Here is a 19,505-nt window from a genome sequence, read left to right as displayed (position 1 = left end):
TTCTTTTAGGAGAGATTCAAGGGGTCTTACCAGGAAAATAACAGAACACATTTTAATCTGGACAAGCCAGATTGAATTGCATATTGTCTTAAGAAACTCACATGAGTTTGCAACTAGTTTTCTGCTGTGTAAAGGGGAACGCACTCTGCTAAGTAAAGGAACTTGCTAGCGCAAGTTGGGAAGGATATTAATAAACAATATACCCTCTCCTGACACCCTGAACATTCCCACACTGCCCTCACACAGAATAACGCAACCAGGACAGAACAGAGCCAAGCCCCATGTATTTAGAAAGGTCTTTTTTTCCCATTTCCTTTTTTACTGAGTTATGATAACATAGAACAAAGACAAAAGATCTGCAGAAGGTTTCCAGGAGCTTTTTGGGGGTCGCCCCCTTCTCGGGTGGAAGTCGGGAGCAGAGCTCGACGAACGAGACATGGAAGAGGGGGGGCAGTGGGCCGTGAGGTGACCGAGGGCAGGTGCCCACAAAACATGCAGGGCAAGGATCTGGCACCCCGGATCCCGGAGGGCTGTGCTACAGTCCACATGCCGTGGCTCCCCCCCCCCCGTTGCTACTTGGGTGGGGCCCCGCCTGCTGGAAGCGCTGTCGGACGAGGACAGTCCCGGGGGACCCAAACAGGCCTTTCCAGACCTCTCTGCATCCTGGTGGTCCCCATACCATCATACCTGCGTCAAAGGTGCAAAGAGCGTACACTGGGACACACACACACACAAACAAACTCTGTGAGCGCTACTAGGGCTAGGAGGAAACAGTGTGCACCTCGGGGACGAGACCACGATGGAGAAAGAGGAGGTGGGTGGAGCTAGGGGTGGAATGCATAGATTCAGGATCCGGCCTGGGGACCGGGAGGAGTAAGAAGGGTATCACTGATGGAGCGGAGAATGAAATAAATTCACAGGTCGATCCGTTCTGCTCCGGGCCCCTTCCGTAGCTCGGAAGTCGCTTCCCGGTCACAGTGTCGAAACAGACTTTGAATATTGCCTAGAGGAAATTTGCCCCCACTGCTCCACGCACCTCTTCATCCTGACTCTGGCTGCCAACTTTCCCTGCTGGGAAATCGCATCAGGTCCCTTCCGGTTATTGCAGAGGTCGGCCTCCCAGAGGGCAGATATTGCTCTCAATTGCCCTCTTGGGCTGGCGCACAAGAGCCAGGGAGGGGAGGGGTACCATGGGGTCCCCAAGTTCTGCTCTTTCCCAGGGGGGGGCACCAGGAGGTGAGATGGGCCTCATAGCCGCCATCTCTCTTCCCTCCCAGCCAATGCCCAGGTTGGGACCACTGATGGGGAGATGGAGGACCACGCCCCAGAGGTCCCCGGGGGCCGGGGAGGGGGCAGGTCAGGTGTGAAGCTGGAAGCCCAATTGCAAGACCCCCCGAAACCCACCTCGGCTCATCCTCAGCAGAAGAAGGAAAGGGAGGTAGCGGTGTGGCAGGGGGAATGGTCTTCCGCACAGGATAACGGAGGGTGGCTGATGGATGGTGGCTGATGGCCAGACCGGCCTTCTGAGCAGTGGTTGGGTTAATGGGGGACGGCGTGGGGAGGCACTCAGTTCTCATAGAGTTGGGGTGGGCAGGGGTACGTGGCGCAAGGGGCGGGTGTGCGGGTGCGCAGACTCCTCAGGGCATTCTCCAGCTGCTGCTGTATCTCTTCACGCAGGGGTAGAGGAGAAAGCCCACGGCGAGGATGGCGAAGAGAGCGAGGGGCTTCCTCCCTCCAGCTGGGACCTGCAGGGAAGGAGGAGAAGGAGAAGGAGAAGGAAGGGGGGGTCAGAGACGGGGGCCTTAAAACCCACCCTCGCTCTACCCCATTCCATGCACTAGAGTTCACTGAACCACACTGACATCCGCAGGCGTGCATTGCAACCCGCGCTTTCGGCACGCGGCGGGGAGGGGGGGCAGATCAGCGGCTCGTGTTCGAATCCCGCTTGCTGGATCACCACCCAACATCTGGTTGGCCACTGTAAGAACAGGATGCTACACTGAAGGGCCTTTGGATCGATCCTGTACCCTCTTACCTTCTTATGAAGGTGATTCCTGGGGAGGCTGGTAGCTCGGCCGTTTGTTTGTTTGTTTGTTTGTTTGTTTGTTTGTTTGTTTGTTTGTTTGTTTGTTTTTTGTTTCTGGGCTGGTAGCTCATTTATTTATTTATTTATTTATTTATTTATTTATTTATTTATTTATTAAATGTATCAGCCACTCTTATTTTTTTGCCAGGGCAACTCAAAGCGACTTACAAACGAAAAAGAAAAAAGAAATGTGTTAAAACCAGGTGGGAGAAATATGTTAAAACACCCTCCCTTATTTCTGAAAAGCCACCAGTAGTTACAAGCTGGCATAGCATAGCTCAGTCGGTAGCTGTACCAGGGTTGTGGGTTCGAGAGCCGCATTGCTGCATTGCAGGGGGTTGGACTAGATGACCCTCGGGGTCCCTTCCAACTTTATGATTCTGTCAAATGTCTGGTTGAAGAGGAAATGTTTTTGACTGTTGGAAGCCACCCAGAGTGGCTGGGGGTAACCCAGTCAGATGGACAGCATATAAATAAATAAAGTGTTGTTGTTGTTAATTGGATTTATATACTGCCCTCTACCTGGGGGGGGGGGGCGAGTCTCAGGACGGTTCACAGAATAAAATCAAGATATAAAACCACAAAATACTGAATAAAAATAAAAACAGCAACCCAATACCCCCCCAAAAAATACATTTTAAAAGGGCATTGGATGTAAATCGGATCGACCAAATGATGAACCTTTTTGCCTGGTTAATATTATTATTGTCATTGTTATGCCTAAATGAAGGTGCCAGGCGAGCCTCTCCTGGGGAGAGCATTCCACAAACAGGGAGCCACTGCAGAAAAGGCCCTGTTAGAATCACAGAATTGTAGAGTTGGAAGGGACCCTGAGGGTCATCTAGTCCAACCCCCTGCAATGCAGGAATAGGCATGGGGATTGAACCTGCAACCTTGGCATGATCAGCACCACGCTCTAACCAATTGAGCTACCTTGTGTTGCCACCCTCTGGGCCTCTCGTGATGGAGACAGGCAAAAAAGAGCCTCAGGGGATGATCTCAGGGTCCAAGTCGGGTCATATGGTTAGAGGCGGTCCTTGAGGTATTGCAGTCCTGAGCCGTTTAAGGCTTATAGGTCAAAAACAGCACTTTGTGTTGGGAAACTAATTGGCAGCCAGGATTGGCATTATACGCTCAAACTAGCAACTAGATGGTGATTTATGGCCTCATAAGGTATCTCAAGCCATTTGCACATAACAAAATATGTATATTTTGGAATGCGGGTGGCGCTGTGGTCTAAACCACAGAGCCTCTTGGGCTTGCCGATCAGAAGGTCGGCGGTTTGAATCCCCGTGACGGGGTGAGCTCCCGTTGCTCGGTCCCAGCTCCTGCCAAACTAGCAGTTCGAAAGCACACCCAAAAGTGCAAGTAGATAAATAGGTACCGCTCTGGTGGGCAGGTAAACAGCATTTCCGTGCGCTGCTCTAGTTTCGCCAGAAGCAGTTTAGTCATGCTGGCCACATGACCCGGAAAAACTGTCTGCGGACAAACGCCGGCCAGTAGAGCGAGATGAGCGCCGCAATCCCAGAGTTGTCTGCGACTGGACTTAACTGTCGGGGTCCTTTACCTTTACCTTTTTAATATTTTGGAAATGTACATCCAGGTTTTTTTCCTTTAAATTTTTTTTGGGGGGGGGCCAAGAGAGTGGGGCCCTAAGCTATAGCTTGTTTAGCTAATACATAAATCCGGCATTGCCTACTGCTCCTGTTAGCTAGGGGTGATGGGAGTTGTAGTCCCAAAACATCTGGAGGGCCGCAGTTTGGGGATGCCTGGCCTAGAGCTCCCGTCAGCCCCAGCCGGAAAACCTCTGGAAAGGCTTTCCTAACCCAAAGTTTTAAAAAAGGGAATTGGCTTGTTCCTGCTCTGCCTCACCGGAGGAGGAAATGCAACCATGGGGAAATGATTTGCTGTGAAGAGGAAACAGGCTGTGCGGCAGGCGATGGGTTGGGAAAGGAGGCGGGGAGGGTATCAAGGCAGGTGCATGGATGCGAATGCAAGAGGGACGGGGACGGAGGGGGACAAAGCAACCAAATGTTGGGGACTGGGGGGGAGACGCAAGCGAAGCCAAGCCTAGCAGATGATACCAGTACCTGATTCGGGGAGTTAGGTAGACATCTCAGCCCGCCAGCACCAAAGCAGAGCTACTATGACAACCAGTCCTATGAGAGGAAGGGAGATGGTGGCAGGAGGGTCGGGCGCATGGGGGGCCTGTGGGGTTCCCCGGGGGAGGGTAGTGGGTGGCGGTGTGGGGAGGGAGAGCGTGGGATGGAGGGCAGAGGGGATGCCACAAACACCACAGAGGGGAGATGAGCCGAGGCGAGGGAGGAGAGAAAGAGAGAGAGGAGAGAGAGAGAAAGAAGTTAGGCCACAGGATGTCTCGGCTGTCCGTGTGTGACGGAGGTCTGAAATTTCGGGCCCAGAACCTGCTTCAAAGCTGTCTGTATGCTATGACTCTGCACAAAAGAAGTGGGGGGTCTGGGAAGGAGCTGGCTAAGCAGGATTCCTACCACCCACCAGGAAAGGGGAATGTGATTGTGCTGGAATTGGAGTCAATGTGTGTTTTGTTGTTGGTTTTTCCAAGAAGCAACCGCACGACACATCATGTACCAATTGCTGTGTCCCCCGAACCCTGTGGTCTGGCATTTGTGGGCACAGCACCCCCAAAAGCTCACCGACGACCGATCCCCTTGTAGTATCTGGTGCTGCTATAAGTGCTGCATAATGTCTGTTCCGCATTTGTAAGAAATCAATCTTTTCCTGTGACAGCACTTGCACTTTGGAACGCCCTGCCCATAGGCAGGTGCTTTCCCTAGATACTTTTCAGCGCCTGCAAAAAAACATTTCTGTTTGGTCAAGCCTACCCAAGCATGCAGAACACGGATGTGTGTGTTTTAACATGCCTTCAGTTTCTTGCTGATTTTATCTTCTGAATGTTTCAAAGAATTGCTGTTACCGCTAATTCTATTTTTCCATTCTCTTTGTAAACCGCATTGAGGTATGTCTCTCCCCGCCCCACCCCCATTCGAACGGTGCATAAATTTATTTATGAAATAAACAAATAAAATGATTAATATGTCCCTGTGGAGACACTGAGACGGCTGGTTGTTAAAAGCGTGTCTGGAGAGGACAGCTGTGTTTCGGAAAGGTTTTGCACAGGGCAGTCTCGAGCAGGTCGGGCGCCCTGGCACTGAGGGGCAGAGATCGCTCCAGCGCCCTCGCCCTCGTAGGGCACAACATGGCTTCCGCACGGCGTCCCGCCTACCGACCCGGCGCCCTGGCACCCTGCGCCACCGGGACTCTACCTAGAGCCAGCCCTGGTTTTGCACCAGGTGGCGCTGTGGGTTAAACCACAGAGCCTAGGGCTTGCCGATCAGGTCGGCGGTTCGAATCCCTGCGACGGGGTGAGCTCCCGTTGCTCGGTCCCAGCTCCTGCCCACCTAGCAGTTCGAAAGCACGTCAAAGTGCAAGTAGATAAATAGGGACCGCTACAGCGGGAAGGTAAACGGCGTTTCTGTGCGCTGCTCTGGTTCGCCAGAAGCAGCTTTGTCATGCTGGCCACATGACCCGGAAGCTGTCTGCGGACAAACGCTGGCTCCCTCGGACTATAGAGCGAGATGAGTGCCGCAACCCCAGAGTCGGAGACGACTGGACCTGATGGTCAGGGGCCCCTTTACCTTTACCCTTTAATGACATATAATTACAATTACAACAAATAAAGGCTTGCCATATCTTGGTTTGCATGTCATGCATCTATCTCATATATTGGTTTCACCTTTTAAGTTGTGTTACTGAAATAAATGCACTTTTCGATGATATTATAATTTTCTGAGTTTCACCTGTATGTGACACACACACACACACATATGCCCAAACGCCTCTGAGGAATTACCCGTCCGCCGATGGGGATGTTGCCGTTAAGTCTTTCAATCTCTTCCTTGCACATCCGCAATTCCTCGTGCAGCTGCTCCCGTTCGTTCTGGCTGAGCCAACACTTGCTCTCCATCTCTCGCAGGATGTCCTGGGTTTGGTCGTGCTGCCAGAGAAGAAGGAGGCGCAGAGGGTAAACGGACAAGCTGGGCGTACCTTTCCGGTGCACTGGGTCCTAGGAGCAGTTAGCTGGTGACCATTGGGACTGGGTAGGGCAGGAGGCAGGGACCCAGGTGGCGCTGTGGGTTAAACCACAGAGCCTAGGGCTTGCTGATCAGAAGGTCGGCGGTTCGAATCCCTGCGATGGGGTGAGCTCCCGTTGCTCCTGCCAACCTAGCAGTTTGAAAGCAAGTAGATAAATAGGAACCGCTACAGCGGGAAGGTAAACGGTGTTTCCGTGCGCTGCTCTGGTTCGCCAGAAGCGGCTTTGTCATGCTGGCCACATGACCTGGAAGCTGTACGCCGGCTCCCTCGGCCAATAATGCGAGATGAGCGCGCAACCCCAGAGTCGGTCATGACTGGACCTAATGATCAGGGGGACCTTTACTTTTACCTAGGGCAGGAGGCACGGAGGCCAACAGCAGGTGGCGCCAGAGCCACTGGCTAGGCACGGCCAATTGATTCTAGTTTCGTCCCCATCCTCTTCCCCTTTGCTAAGTTAGGCAAGCAGAAGCCCTGGAGTGAAGAAGGAGGGGGAATTTGACAGGCAGGGCTACCCCCCTGGACTGGTGGTCAAAAATAAGGCAGGCAGGTCAGGGCTGGACTGAGGTTGGTGGGACACTTCCCCATATGGGACCAGGCTCTGCAGATGCAAGCGCTCAGATTCAGGTAGTGCAGTTACTGTAGTGGGGGGGGGGGTCTTGTGTGATGCAGCAGCAAAAAAAGCTAACGCTATTCTAGGCTGTGTCACAGAAGTCCAGTGTGCAGATCAAGGGAATAGTTCCCCTCTATTCTGCCTTGGTCAGACCACACCTGGGATACTGTGTCCAGTTCTGGGCACCACAATTTAAGGTGGATATTGACAAGTTGGAACATGTGCAGAGGAGGGCAACCAAGATGATCAAGGGTCTGGAAACAAAGCCTGACGAGGAACGGTTGAAGGAGCTGGGTATGTTTAGCCTGGAAAAGAGAAGGCTGAGTGGAGATATGAGAGCCATCTTCAAATATCTGAAGGGCTGTCCCATGGAAGATGGAGCAAACTTGTTTTCTCCTGCTCCTGGAGGGTAGGACTCGAATCCAAGTTACAAGAAAGGAGATTCCAACTCAACATCAGAAAGAACTTTCTGATGGCCAGAGACGTCTCCCTTGGGAGGTGGTGGACTCTCCTTCCTTGGAGGTTTTTAAGCAGAGGTTGGATGGCCACCTGTCTTGTACGAGATTCCTGCATTGCAGAGGGTTGGACTAGATGACCCTCAGGGTCCCTTCCAACTCCACATTTCTACGATTCTACAATTGTGCCACAAATCCACTTCCCTTCAGACTGATTGCAATAAGGAAAGTGGGCTGACCCTTGCTTTGACATCACGTCATCTAGCTTCCCCGGAATGAGTGCCCATTAAATCGCCAACATCGTCTCATCTCCCTGCAAGTGAACTAGTTTGCAGGTCACCCTGACAGCAGTCTGTGAGCTATATAAACTTCTCCAAAGAATATCTGTATTAATAAATGTATACAATATTGTTACGCGGCTGGGCTGGACTTCGAAGCTTGCGAGTAAAAACTTAATACTTGCCTACCAAGGCCAGACTCCTGAACGCTGCATGCATATTTTACTGGACCCTTTACAACCACCTTGTAAGGTAGGCCACCCTGGTGCTTTCCATACTGCTAATGCAGAGCTGAAGCACACAGATTTCCCACCGAACTCCTGACCAGCCCCTGTTCCCTACATCATGCCTACCTCACTTCCACCTTCCCTCCCTGCTCTTGCTGCCATGCCCGCCGCCTGCTCTTCCGCTCTCCTTGCCCACTCTGAGAGGTCAAGCTGGTCCTTGTCTTCTGTCCTGCGCTGGCTGCGTGGCAATCGGTCGCTCTGCCAGGGCAAGAAGAGGGGCGCAGAGGGCGAGAGGGTCAAGCTGTGCCTGCCATCCAAAAACCCCGTGCCCTGTTCTTTCCAACCTGCAGGGAGGGTTGCCAGCCTTCTCCGACCTAGGGGTCCCTTCCTGACATTTTAGGCTGCAGATCCCATCAGCCCCGGGTGGCAAAGCCAGCTGGAAAGATCTGGAAAACCCCTGGTTGGGAAAGGCAGCTTTCTCTTGCTGCCTTAAGAACGTTAAAGAGCCTTCTAGATCAGGCCAAAGGGTTTGATCTTGGCCCGCCTCCTGTTCTCACAATTGCCAACCAGAAGGACTTTCTTCCATCTGTGTCCTGAACCTGCCAACATTCAGCTTCGTTGGAAGTCTGCAGGTTCCGAAGGAGAAAGACACACGATTTTCTAAGTTTCGATCCTGTTGCCTCTTCCTCGCCCTTCCGCCAGACTAAAAAGTCCCAAACAGTGCAAACTTTCTCTCCACCCCCTGGATCATTTCGGCTGCCCTTGGAGGGCACCAGGTTGGCACTTTAGGTAAAGAGCCTCCGCTCTGAGAACAGGATGCTGGCCAAGATGGGCCATTGGCCTGATCCAGCAGGCTCACCTTACGCTCTTAAAAAAACAAAAATAATACGCTTTTCAGGTTTATTCATTTCACTAGTTTTAAAATCATTTTAACACAGGCACTGGCAAACTCCGGCCCTCCAGATGTTTTGAGACTACAATTCCCATCATCCCTGACCACTGGTCCTGTTAGTTAGGGGTGATGGGAGTTGGAGTCCCAAAACATCTGGAGAGCCGGAGTTTGCCTATGCCTGTTTTAACATTTCAAAACTTGACTTCCTTCCCCCTCTTTCTGCGGTTCCTTAAATTTCTTTTTAATATCTTCTGCGTATCCAAATTAACTTAATTTGCTCATTTATTCATCCGCTTTAAATATATACTCTTATAAAACTGCAGGATTATTACAATAATCCTGCCAGCGTTCTTATCTGTTTACAATTCATCTGTAAATATTCAATAAACCATTTCCATTCTTTTATTAAATAAAAGTTTGCTCTCTAGATTTCTTATTCTTCCGGTAAGTTTCTGCATATTCCACAAGTTTTTATATCCATTCTTCCTTTGCTGGGACTTCTGATTCTTTCCATTTTGGGGCGAGGAACATTCTTGCCACTGTAGTCACATACATGAATGAATTTCTGCACAGCTGGGGTAGTTCTGTCCCTATAATTCCCCAAAGGAAAGCTTCTGGGTTTGTTTTTTTGACAAATATTATTTTAAACATCCTTTTCTATTCATTATATATCATTTCCCAATAATAATAATAATTTATTATTTATACCCCGCCCATCTGGCCGGGTTCCCTCAGCCACTTTCGGCGGCTTCCAACAAAACATTAAAATGCAGAAATCAAACATTAAAAGCTTCCCTAAACAGAGCTGCCTTGAGATGCCTTCTAAAGGTCTGGTAATTGTTGTTTTCTTTGACCTCTGGTGGGAGGGCGTTCCACAGGGCGGGTGCCACTACCGAGAAGGCCCTCTGCCTGGTTCCCTGTAACTTGGCTTCTCATAGCGAGGGAACCGCCAGAAGGCCCTCGGCGCTGGACCTCAGTGCCCGGGCAGAATGATGGGGGTGGAGACGCTCCTTCAGGTCTACTGAACCAAGGCCATTTAGGGCTTTAACGGTCAACACCAACACTTTGAATTGTGCTCGGAAACGTACTGGGAGCCAATGTAGGTCTTTCAAGACCGGTGTTATGTGGTCTCGGCATCCACTCCTAGTCACCAGTCTAGCTGCCGCATTCTGGATTAGTTGTAGTTTCCGAGTCACCTTCAAAGGTAGCCCCACGTAGAGCGTATTGCAGTAGTCCAAGCGAGAGATAACCAGAGCATGCACCACTCTGGCGAGACAGTCCGCAGGCAGGGAGGGTCTCATCCTGCGTACCAGATGGAGCTGGTAGACAGCTGCCCTGGACACAGTATGGACCTGCGCCCCCATGGACAGCTGTGAGACCAGAATGACTCCCAGGCTGCGCACCTGGTCCTTCAGGGGCACAGTTACCCCATTCAGGACCAGGGAGTCCTCCACACCTGCCCGCCTCCTGTCCCCCACTAACAGTACCTCTGTCTTGTCAGGATTCAATCTCAATCTGTTAGCCGCCATCCATCCTCCAACTTTAACTTTACTACAAAACCACCATCACCATGAATTTGTTCTCAACCACCACTTTCTACAACCTGTCAAAACCTGGCCCCTCCTTAACCCTTTGCCGAACGATTCTTCCAGGGTCCCTTGAACGGGGGTGCACCATTTAAAAACCTCTCTCCATACCTGCCTCGGGTCCAGCTCCGCCTCGCTCTCCTGCTTCGACAGCTTCTCCTCCTCGTCTCCTTCACTGGCCGTGCCCGCCATCTCCATGGACTTGAAGGAGACGCTGCCGCTCGCGTGGGGCGTGGCCCGCCAATTGATGGACGGGGGGTGGTCCGTGCTCCCCTCGGAGTCCGAGTCGAGGGAGGGAGAGTCCTCCGACTTGCTCCGGGCTCTGTTCGGGGGGAAAGGACTGAGAGGGAGATAGATGCAAAACTCTCGAAGGAGGCAGGGACAGGACGGGGGGCAGGCGCCTGGCATTAAATGGGTGCGGTGAGAGGGGAAGAGAGCGGGGTTTTGGGGTACAGGAGGGCCCATTGGGCAGTCGTGTTTGATTTCCTGGAAAGCGCCTCTGACGGCGAAGGCAGAACATGCCAGAAGCCCCTGTCCACCACGAATTTGTCAAAGCTTCTTCAAAATATCCAGGCCTATGGCTATGAAATAATCTATTGTCTCGTGCTCAGAAGGAAGAGGCTTGCAGAAACCTTGAACAGCTATATACAGGATGGGTGACACCTGGCTTGAGAGCAGTACATGTGAAAAGGATCTAGGAGTCTTGGTAGACCACAAACTTGACATGAGTCAGCAGTGTGATGCAGCAGCTAAAAAAGCCAATGCAATTCTGGGCTGCATCAATAGGAGCATAGCATCTAGATCTAGGGAAGTAATAGTACCACTGTATTCTGCTCTGGTCAGACCTCACCTGGAGTACTGTGTCCAGTTCTGGGCACCACAGTTCAAGAAGGATACTGACAAGCTGGGAGGTGTCCAGAAGAGGGCAACCAAAATGGCCAAAGGCCTGGAAATGATGCCTTATGAGGAACGGCTTAGGGAGCTGGGTATGTTTAGCCTGGAGAAGAGAAGGTTAAGGGGTGATATGATAGCCATGTTCAAATATATGAAAGGATGTCATATGGAGGAGGGAGAAAGGTTGTTTTCTGCTGCTCCAGAGAAGCAGACACGGAGCAATGGATTCAAGCTACAAGAAAGAAGATTCCACCTAAACATTAGGAAGAACTTCCTGACAGTAAGAGCTGTTCGGCAGTGGAATTTGCTACCAAGGAGTGTGGTGGAGTCTCCTTCTTTGGAGGTCTTTAAGCAGAGGCTTGACAGGCATATGTCAAGAATGCTTTGATGGTGTTTCCTGCTTGGCAGGGGGTTGGACTGGATGGCCCTCGTGGTCTCTTCCAACTCTATGATTCTATGATTCTACCTCAGATACATTTGGGCCACACAGAAGCACCTGCAAATGCCACCCTGGTGCCCTCCAGATGTTTTGGACAAGCAGCGTGGCTGAGCTGGCTGGGGCACCCAGGGGGAGTTGTAGTTCGTGGTGGAGACGGCCGTACTTAAAGATATTGAGAGGAGACATGGTGGGAGTTTATAAAATGAGGCGTGGTGTAGACAAAGTGGGTGGAGAAACATTTCCCTCCCTCTCTAATAACATTGCAACCCACAGACATCCAACGAAGCTGAGAGTTGAAAGATTCAAGGCATGCACAAAAAGGAAATCCTTCTTCATGCAGCACAGAGTTAAACTGTGGAACTCCCTGCCACAAGAGGCAATGATGGCCATTGACCTGGATGGCTTTAAAAGAAGATGGGGCACATGGAGGAGAAGCAGGCTTTTGATAGCTACTTGACAGGAGACTAATACAGTGGATCCACCTAAACATTAGGAAGAACTTCCTGACAGTAAGGGCTGTTCGGCAGTGGAATTTGCTGCCAGGGAGTGTGGTGGGGTCTCCTTCTTTGGAGGTCTTTAAGCAGAGGCTTGACAGGCATATGTCAAGAATGCTTTGATGGTGTTTCCTGCTTGGCAGGGGGTTGACCTGGATGGCCCTTGTGGTCTCTTCCAACTCTATGATTCTATGGTTCTGTGGTTTTATTGCTTGTGTTGGGGAGAGGACTGTTATTACTGACTCCCCAAATGCCCCTATTTTCCAGGGACAGTTCCCAGATTTTCAGACGCCATCCCGGTTTCCGATTTGATCCCAGAAAGTCTCACTTTTCCTTAGGATGTCCCTAATTTCTTCACAGAAATATTGGTGGATATGGAGTTATCTGACCCCCAAGCTAAGGAGATGAGTATACAACCTTTAGAAGACATCTGCTAGGCAGCAACCCTGGATAGGGAAGTGGTTTAAAATAAAAATAATGTTTTATTATGTTTTTATATATGTTGGAATCTGCCCAGAGTAGCAACCCAGTCAGATGGGTGGGGTATAATTATTATTACTAGTATTATCATTATCATTATCATTATTATGCAGTAATAGGATGTCCCTATTTTCATTGGAGAAATGTTGGAGGGTATGTTATTATGATGACTATTTTACTATCAGGCTATCTGACAGTATGATTTGTATTATGTTTTTATCATTGATGTTCTGTAATGTGTTTTTGATGTTGTACACTGCCCTGGGATCTTTTGGGAAAGGGTAGTATATAAATTATTTTTATTTATTTATTTATTTATTTATTTATAACAATATAAATTATTGTTATTATTATTATTAGCTATCCAAGGTGATAACCTTCACTACAACCAGAACATTTGCCCCAGGGTGTGCAGGTTATTATTATTATTATTATTATTATTTGTTATTTCTACCCTGCCCATCTGGCTGGGTTTCCCCAGCCACTCTGGGCGGCTTCCAACAGAAGGTTAAAAATACATTAAAACACCAGTCATTAAAAACTTCCCTAAATAATAATAATTATTATTATTATTTATTTATTTATTTATACCCCGCCCATCTGGCTGGGTTTCCCCAGCCACTCTGGGCAGCTTCCAACAGAAAAATGAAATAAAATAATCTATTAAACATTAAAAGCCACCCTAAACAGGGCTGCCTTCAGATGTCTTCTAAAAATCTGGTAGCTGTTTTTCCCTTTGACATCTGATGGGAGGGCGTTCCACAGGGCAGGCGCCACCACCGAGAAGGCCCTCTGCCTGGTTCCCTGCAACTTGGCTTCTCGCAACGAGGGATCTGCCAGAAGGCCCTCGGTGCTGGACCTCAGTGTCCGGGCAGAACGATGGGGGTAAATTATCTTGGAAGCGCAGCAGGGCTGAAGTCCCAGGGAAATCCTTGCTCTAGAGCTGATATTTGCAGAGGCAAGAGACCCAGTGTGGTTTAGTAGACGGTGTGCCAGGCTAGGACATGGGAGACGAGGGTTCAAATTCCCGCTCGGTCATGAAGCTGACCGGGTGGCCTCGGACCGGTCACAGTCTCTCAGCCGAACCTACCTCGCAGGGTTGTTGTGGGGATCGAGCTGGGAGGGAGGAGAACAAGGCATGCCACCTTGAGCTCCTTGGAGGAAAGGTGGAATACAAATGCAATCAAATAAAATGTTCCCACCCCTCGCGGTCCTGCCACTCGCCGCCGTGCACAATCCTGCGACATTGAGACTCACCTGTACTTCAGGGCTTCAAGTGTCGCCAGCTGGTTGACCATGATGTTGTTGCTCTCCTGCAGGATTTGGTACTCGTTCATCAGCTGCTGGTACTGAATTCTCAGCGTCCGGAGATCCTCTGCAAAGCACAGGATGATGAAACATCATTTGCTGTGGCCAAGCATCACATGTCAGAAGGACTATCCCATCTGATTCAAGTTTGGTGGGTAAGATTGCCAAAGTCTTTTCCCCCTTCCACTCCCTTCTTATTTTTAAAAAAGTTTTTTGCCAAGTGCGTAAAACAGAACATGTGCAAAAGTTAAATGTGTGTAAACTGTGGGCTTTCTGCATTAATTCCCCGCCGGGTCTGAGACATTTTTCTCGTGCTTCCGGGCTGTGCCTTGCAAAAATCCAATCTCCCCCACCTAATTGACGCCCGGTTAAGCAAAACCTCTCTTCGGATTTTCTGTGCATCCCATAAGATGAATTTTCGCAAGGCACAGCCACGGAACAACAGGGAAAGTTCAGGGTGCACAGTACGATCAGGTGAAAAAGTGTGGGTGAGCCCTAAAAGGTGCTTAATTTGGAAATAAGTCATTTGCTCATCAATAGGAGTATAGCATCTAGATCTAGGGAAGTAATAGTACCACTGTATTCCGCTCTGGTCAGACCTCACCTGGAGTACTGTGTCCAGTTCTGGGCACCACAGTTCAAGAAGGATACTGACAAGCTGGAACGTGTCCAGAAGAGGGCAACCAAAATGGTCAAAGGCCTGGAAATGATGCCTTATGAGGAACGGCTTAGGGAGCTGGGTATGTTTAGCCTGGAGAAGAGAAGGTTAAGGGGTGATATGATAGTCATGTTCAAATATATAAAAGGATGTCATATGGAGGAGGGAGAAAGATTGTTTTCTGCTGCTCCAGAGAAGCAGACACGGAGCAATGGATTCAAACTTCAAGAAAGAAGATTCCACCTAAACATTAGGAAGAACTTCCTGACAGTAAGAGCTGTTCGGCAGTGGAATTTGCCACCAAGGAGTGTGGTGGAGTCCCCTTCTTTGGAGGTCTTTAAGCAGAGGCTTGACAGGCATATGTCAAGAATGCTTTGATGGTGTTTCCTGCTTGGCAGGGGGTTGGACTGGATGGCCCTTGTGGTCTCTTCCAACTCTATGATTCTATGATTCATTTTTTTAAAACAGGAAGGAAATGCAGGCTGGGGTTTCGGTGTCAATAATGTCAACTGAATGCAGGAAAAATCATGAAAGTGTGATGAGCACCGGTCGCACAATAAATGCCCCCCGGGAAACCCCCAACAATTGCGATCCACCCCAGCCAACAGGCCAATATGCTCACAACCAGTGCCGGATTTACGTATAAGCTAAACAAGCTATAGCTTAGGGCCCCACTCTTTTGGGCGCCCAAAAAGATTTAAAGGAGGGGGGGAACCTGGATGTACTTTTACAAAATATAAGATTAAAAAACCAATAAAATAAAACCTACATACAGCAACAGTGTTTTGTGTTGTGTAGGCTCCTATGATGTAAGTTATGGGCCCCACCTGCTAGCCTGCTCCCTAAAATATCAATGGTTTGCTCCTTTCTATATATAGGGAAAGGGAATATTCAATATAGGGAAAATTCAATGCTTTTGAATTATGGTGCTGGAGGAGACTCTTGAGAGTCCCATGGACTGCAAGAAGATCAAACCTATCCATTCTGAAGGAAATCAGCCCTGAGTGCTCCCTGGAAGGACAGATCGTGAAGCTGAGGCTCCAATACTTTGGCCACCTCATGAGAAGAGAAGACTCCCTGGAAAAGACCCTGATGTTGGGAAAGATGGAGGGCACTAGGAGAAGGGGACGACAGAGGACGAGATGGTTGGACAGTGTTCTCGAAGCCACGAACATGAGTTTGACCAAACTGCGGGAGGCAGTGCAAGACAGGAGTGCCTATCGTGCTATGGTCCATGGGGTCACGAAGAGTCGGACACGACTAAACAACTAAACAACATATATAGGGTGCCTACATTCTGCAGGGACTGGTTGCAGGGCAAAATGGGCAAATGGCTTGAGATACCCATGAGGTCCATCAATTACCATATAGCATACTGTACATTAAACACAAAACCAGTGACCATTTGTTGTTGACAAAGGACAGCTGGACATATCAAGGACCCCATTACCGTCAGTAGCTTAGGGCCTCATCAAACCTAAATCCGGCTCTGCTCACAACCATGGTCTTATGCACATTCGCTTGGGGGTCAGCCATACTGAAGAGGGGGGGGCACTTATTTCTGAGCTACATTGAAGAGGACCGGGCCATACAAGAGACCAGCTTTGAAAGCTGTTAAGATGTTTTACCGTAGCAGCAGCTGCAGCAGTGACAATTTGCAATCGCTATAGGCCTGCCTGAAGCTGAACATCAAAAAAACTAAGATCATGGCCACTGGTCCCATCACCTCCTGGCAAATAGAAGGGGAAGAAGAAATGGAGGCAGTGAGAGATTTTACTTTCTTGGATTCCATGATCACTGCAGATGGTGACAGCAGTCACGAAATTAAAAGGCGCCTGCTTCTTGGGAGAAAAGCAATGACAAACCTAGACAGCATCTTAAAAAGCAGAGACATCACCTTGCCGGCAAAGGTCCGTATAGTTAAAGCTATGGTTTTCCCAGTAGTGATGTACGGAAGTGAGAGCTGGACCATAAAGAAGGCTGGGGGTGTCTGTTGCAACAGTTTAATAAATATCAGGCTTACTAGCTGCTTAGCTTATCAATATACAGTGGTACCTCGGTTTACAAACTTAACCAATTCCGGAAGTCCGTTCTTAAACCAAAACCGTTCTTAAACCAAGGCACACTTTCCCTAATGAGGCCTCCTGCCACCGGTGCCCTTCCACCGTTCAGATTCCGTTCTCAGACCGAGGTAAAGTTCACGAACCGGGACACTACTTCCGGTTTTGCGGAGTTCGTAAACCGAATAGTTCGTAAACAGGACTGTTCTTAAACCGAGGTACCACTGTGCTCTGGTTGGCCTCTGTTATTTTCTCCTGCCGATAGAAAACGTACATAAGGACTCTTGGGTACCCCATAAGGGATAAAGGAGCAGGGTTGTTTTTTTCTTATAACAGTACCTTGGAGCTTGGTCACCTCTTCCGAGGTGCAGGAGAGACGGTCGTCAAAGTGTGACATCACCACCATCTCTGGGGCAGGCTGGCTGTCCCCGGTGCCCGGCCGCTTCATGTTGATCTCGGCCCGCAGGGCTGTGACCTCCATGTCGTACTCGTTCCGGACCCTCTGCACCCTCTCCAGCTCGGCTTTCAGCCGGCAGATCTCCTCCTGCAGCCCGGCCACCTCGTTCTCGTGCAAGGCGGCCGCTTCCTCGGCGTCCAAGCGCAGGCTGTGGATCTCCTCGTTGGCCTCCTGCAGCTCGCTCTCCAAGCGGTCCAGCTCCACATCTTTCCCCTCCTGCAGCGAGTCAAACTCTTGCTTCAAGGAGGACATCTGGGCTGGATTCGGGATCGGGAGAAGGAGGCAAAGGGGGAGAAGCCAGGGGCTTTTGATTAGTCGTCGAGTTTGGGCAGGAAGGCCCTTATTGCAGCCCAGGGGCCACATTCCCTTCTGAAGCTGCCATTCGGGGACCACAGGGATATTTTTCGGGGACCTGATATTTTTAAAGAATTTGACCAGAGCGCTCTTTGAACCTGCTCCTCCTCTTTATAACTTCCTTTTTCAGCCGCCTCTTGCCTTGGTCAGGTGACGGTGGGGGAGCAGTAAGCGTAATAATAATTATTTATTATTATTATTATTATTATTATTATTATTATTATGCCCTGCCCATCTGACTGAGTAGCCCCAGCCACTCTGATTGGCTTCCAACCATATATATATATATATATATATATATATATATATATATATATATATGTACATATCACTACTTGTACAGCTGAAAACGCTGGCAGCATTAAGATAAATTCAACAGTTTAAATCAGTTTTGATGTATGTAATAATGGAATACTGAATGGTATAGTTTTTGTAAAATGTGCAGGGATTTATGATATGTAAAATGAACCATGGAAAGAGAAGGAGGGAAGACACTGATCTCTTAAGGGTGCAAAAATGAGTACTTTACATTGTAAAACAGAAAATTTAATGTAAAAAATTATATACAAAAAAAAGATTTAAAAAATCACTACCAACATATCAAGCTTCGCCTCTTCCCACCTGCACCGCCCCAGACCCAGAGATCATCTCCTGAGGCCCTTCTTTGTGTGCCTCCTCCACAAGAGGTCTGGAGGGTGGCAACACGAGAACGGGGCCTTTTCTGCAGTGGCTTCCTGTCTCTGGAATGCTCTCCCTGGGGAGGCTCACCGGGCGCATTCATTACATCTTTATGCACCAGGTGAAAACATTCCACTTCGACCAGGCCTTTGGCTATTAAAACAATCGATGGCCTTTCCAATGTGTTTACGGTGGGGGGTTGTGTTTTAAATCATTATATTGAGCATTTCTGTGTTTGTGTTGTAAAATGCCATTCATAAATAATAATAATCATCTGAAAGACTCGTCTCTGCATACCTAAGATGCGTAACCTCCAACATTTATTTGATTAAAATAGGGATGTCCTAGTTTTTATTATTATTATTATTATTATTATTATTATTATTATTATTATTATTTTACTCTTTATACCCCACGCATCTGACTTGGTTGCCCCAACCGCTCTGGGCGGATTCCAACATATATTAAAACATAATAAAACATTAAACATTACAAAACCTCCTTATACAGGGCTGCCTTCAGATGGCTCGGGGGTCGGATAACTCCATCCCCTCCGACATTTCTCTGATGAAAATAGGGACATCCTAAGGAAAAGCAGGACATTCCGGGATCAAATCAGAAGCCGGGGATTCAGTTTTGTAAATCTGGAAAATAGGGACGCTTGGAGGGTCTGCCGTAAGCCGCCTTTTAGGTGCAAAGGCGGACTAGTCATAAATATGTAGATATTATTATTATTTAGACGCCTCCCATAAGAATAGTGGGGGGCAGTGAAGAGGGAGAGAAGGCACCCCTGCAAATCAAGCTATTACTAAAAGCACAGGAGCAGAGGCAGGGGGAAGAGTTGGCAACCCTTGCTGGGGTTGGGCGCTGGGAGGGAGAAGAGGACGGCTCAGGCTGGCGCCGTCGACCCGGAGGGTGCTGCTGGGTGCTGGGAGGGCGGTTCCACTCGGCCCTGGGCGCAGGTCATGTGTCCCCAAAGCCAGGGGCCACACCTGGGGGAGAGGGGGGAGGCTGGAGACTTTGGGGTGGCAGCGGGAACAGCCCCAGACCTGTCTCCAGGGGGCTGCGGGGGGGGCCACACCTGGCAGTTGTGCCGCTCTGGGGCCCAGCTGCCATGGCAACGCCCCGCGCAGGCTTTCCGACCCCTTTTTCTCGGGCCCAGGGGGACACTCACTGCCAAGCGAGGACGAGTGTCCCAGCTCCATGGCCTGGGGGGCCCCCGGTGGAATCGCCACACCCGGCCCCTGCGCTCAGCTCGGGGGGCCCCTTGGGCCCTTAAAGCGGCGGCACCTCGGAACCTGCCAGGCTAGGCCGGAGCCTTGGCACGGCTTCTGAGCAGAGGGCGATGGCGCAAGATGGGCACGATTGGACCTGCTGTTTTTTATTTTATTATTTATTGAATTTATATACAGTACAGT

At 49.6% G+C, this 19,505-nt stretch overlaps 1 protein-coding gene across 1 annotated transcript in view; it reads right to left on the bottom strand.

Moving 5' to 3' along the window:
- Positions 1-265: 265 nt before the first annotated feature.
- The window catches only part of CCDC136 (coiled-coil domain containing 136), a 31,374-nt gene continuing 12,134 nt past the window's right edge, over positions 266-19,505 (bottom strand). Inside the window, exons 4-8 of the mRNA XM_088651916.1 lie at positions 16,938-17,312; positions 13,830-13,947; positions 10,377-10,587; positions 5,976-6,119; positions 266-1,745 (exon numbers count right to left, since the gene is read on the bottom strand). Coding sequence (XP_088508042.1) covers positions 1,638-1,745; positions 5,976-6,119; positions 10,377-10,587; positions 13,830-13,947; positions 16,938-17,312 — 956 coding nt within the window. The 3' untranslated portion in view covers positions 266-1,637. The remainder of the gene's footprint in view (positions 1,746-5,975; positions 6,120-10,376; positions 10,588-13,829; positions 13,948-16,937; positions 17,313-19,505) is intronic.

Source organism: Zootoca vivipara, chromosome 9 (assembly GCF_965207765.1).
Source record: "Zootoca vivipara chromosome 9, rZooViv2.hap1.1, whole genome shotgun sequence".
NCBI classification, from domain to species: Eukaryota; Metazoa; Chordata; class Lepidosauria; order Squamata; family Lacertidae; genus Zootoca; species Zootoca vivipara.
Note: the sequence above shows the minus strand (reverse complement) of the source record. Positions and strands in the feature narration are given on the sequence as shown.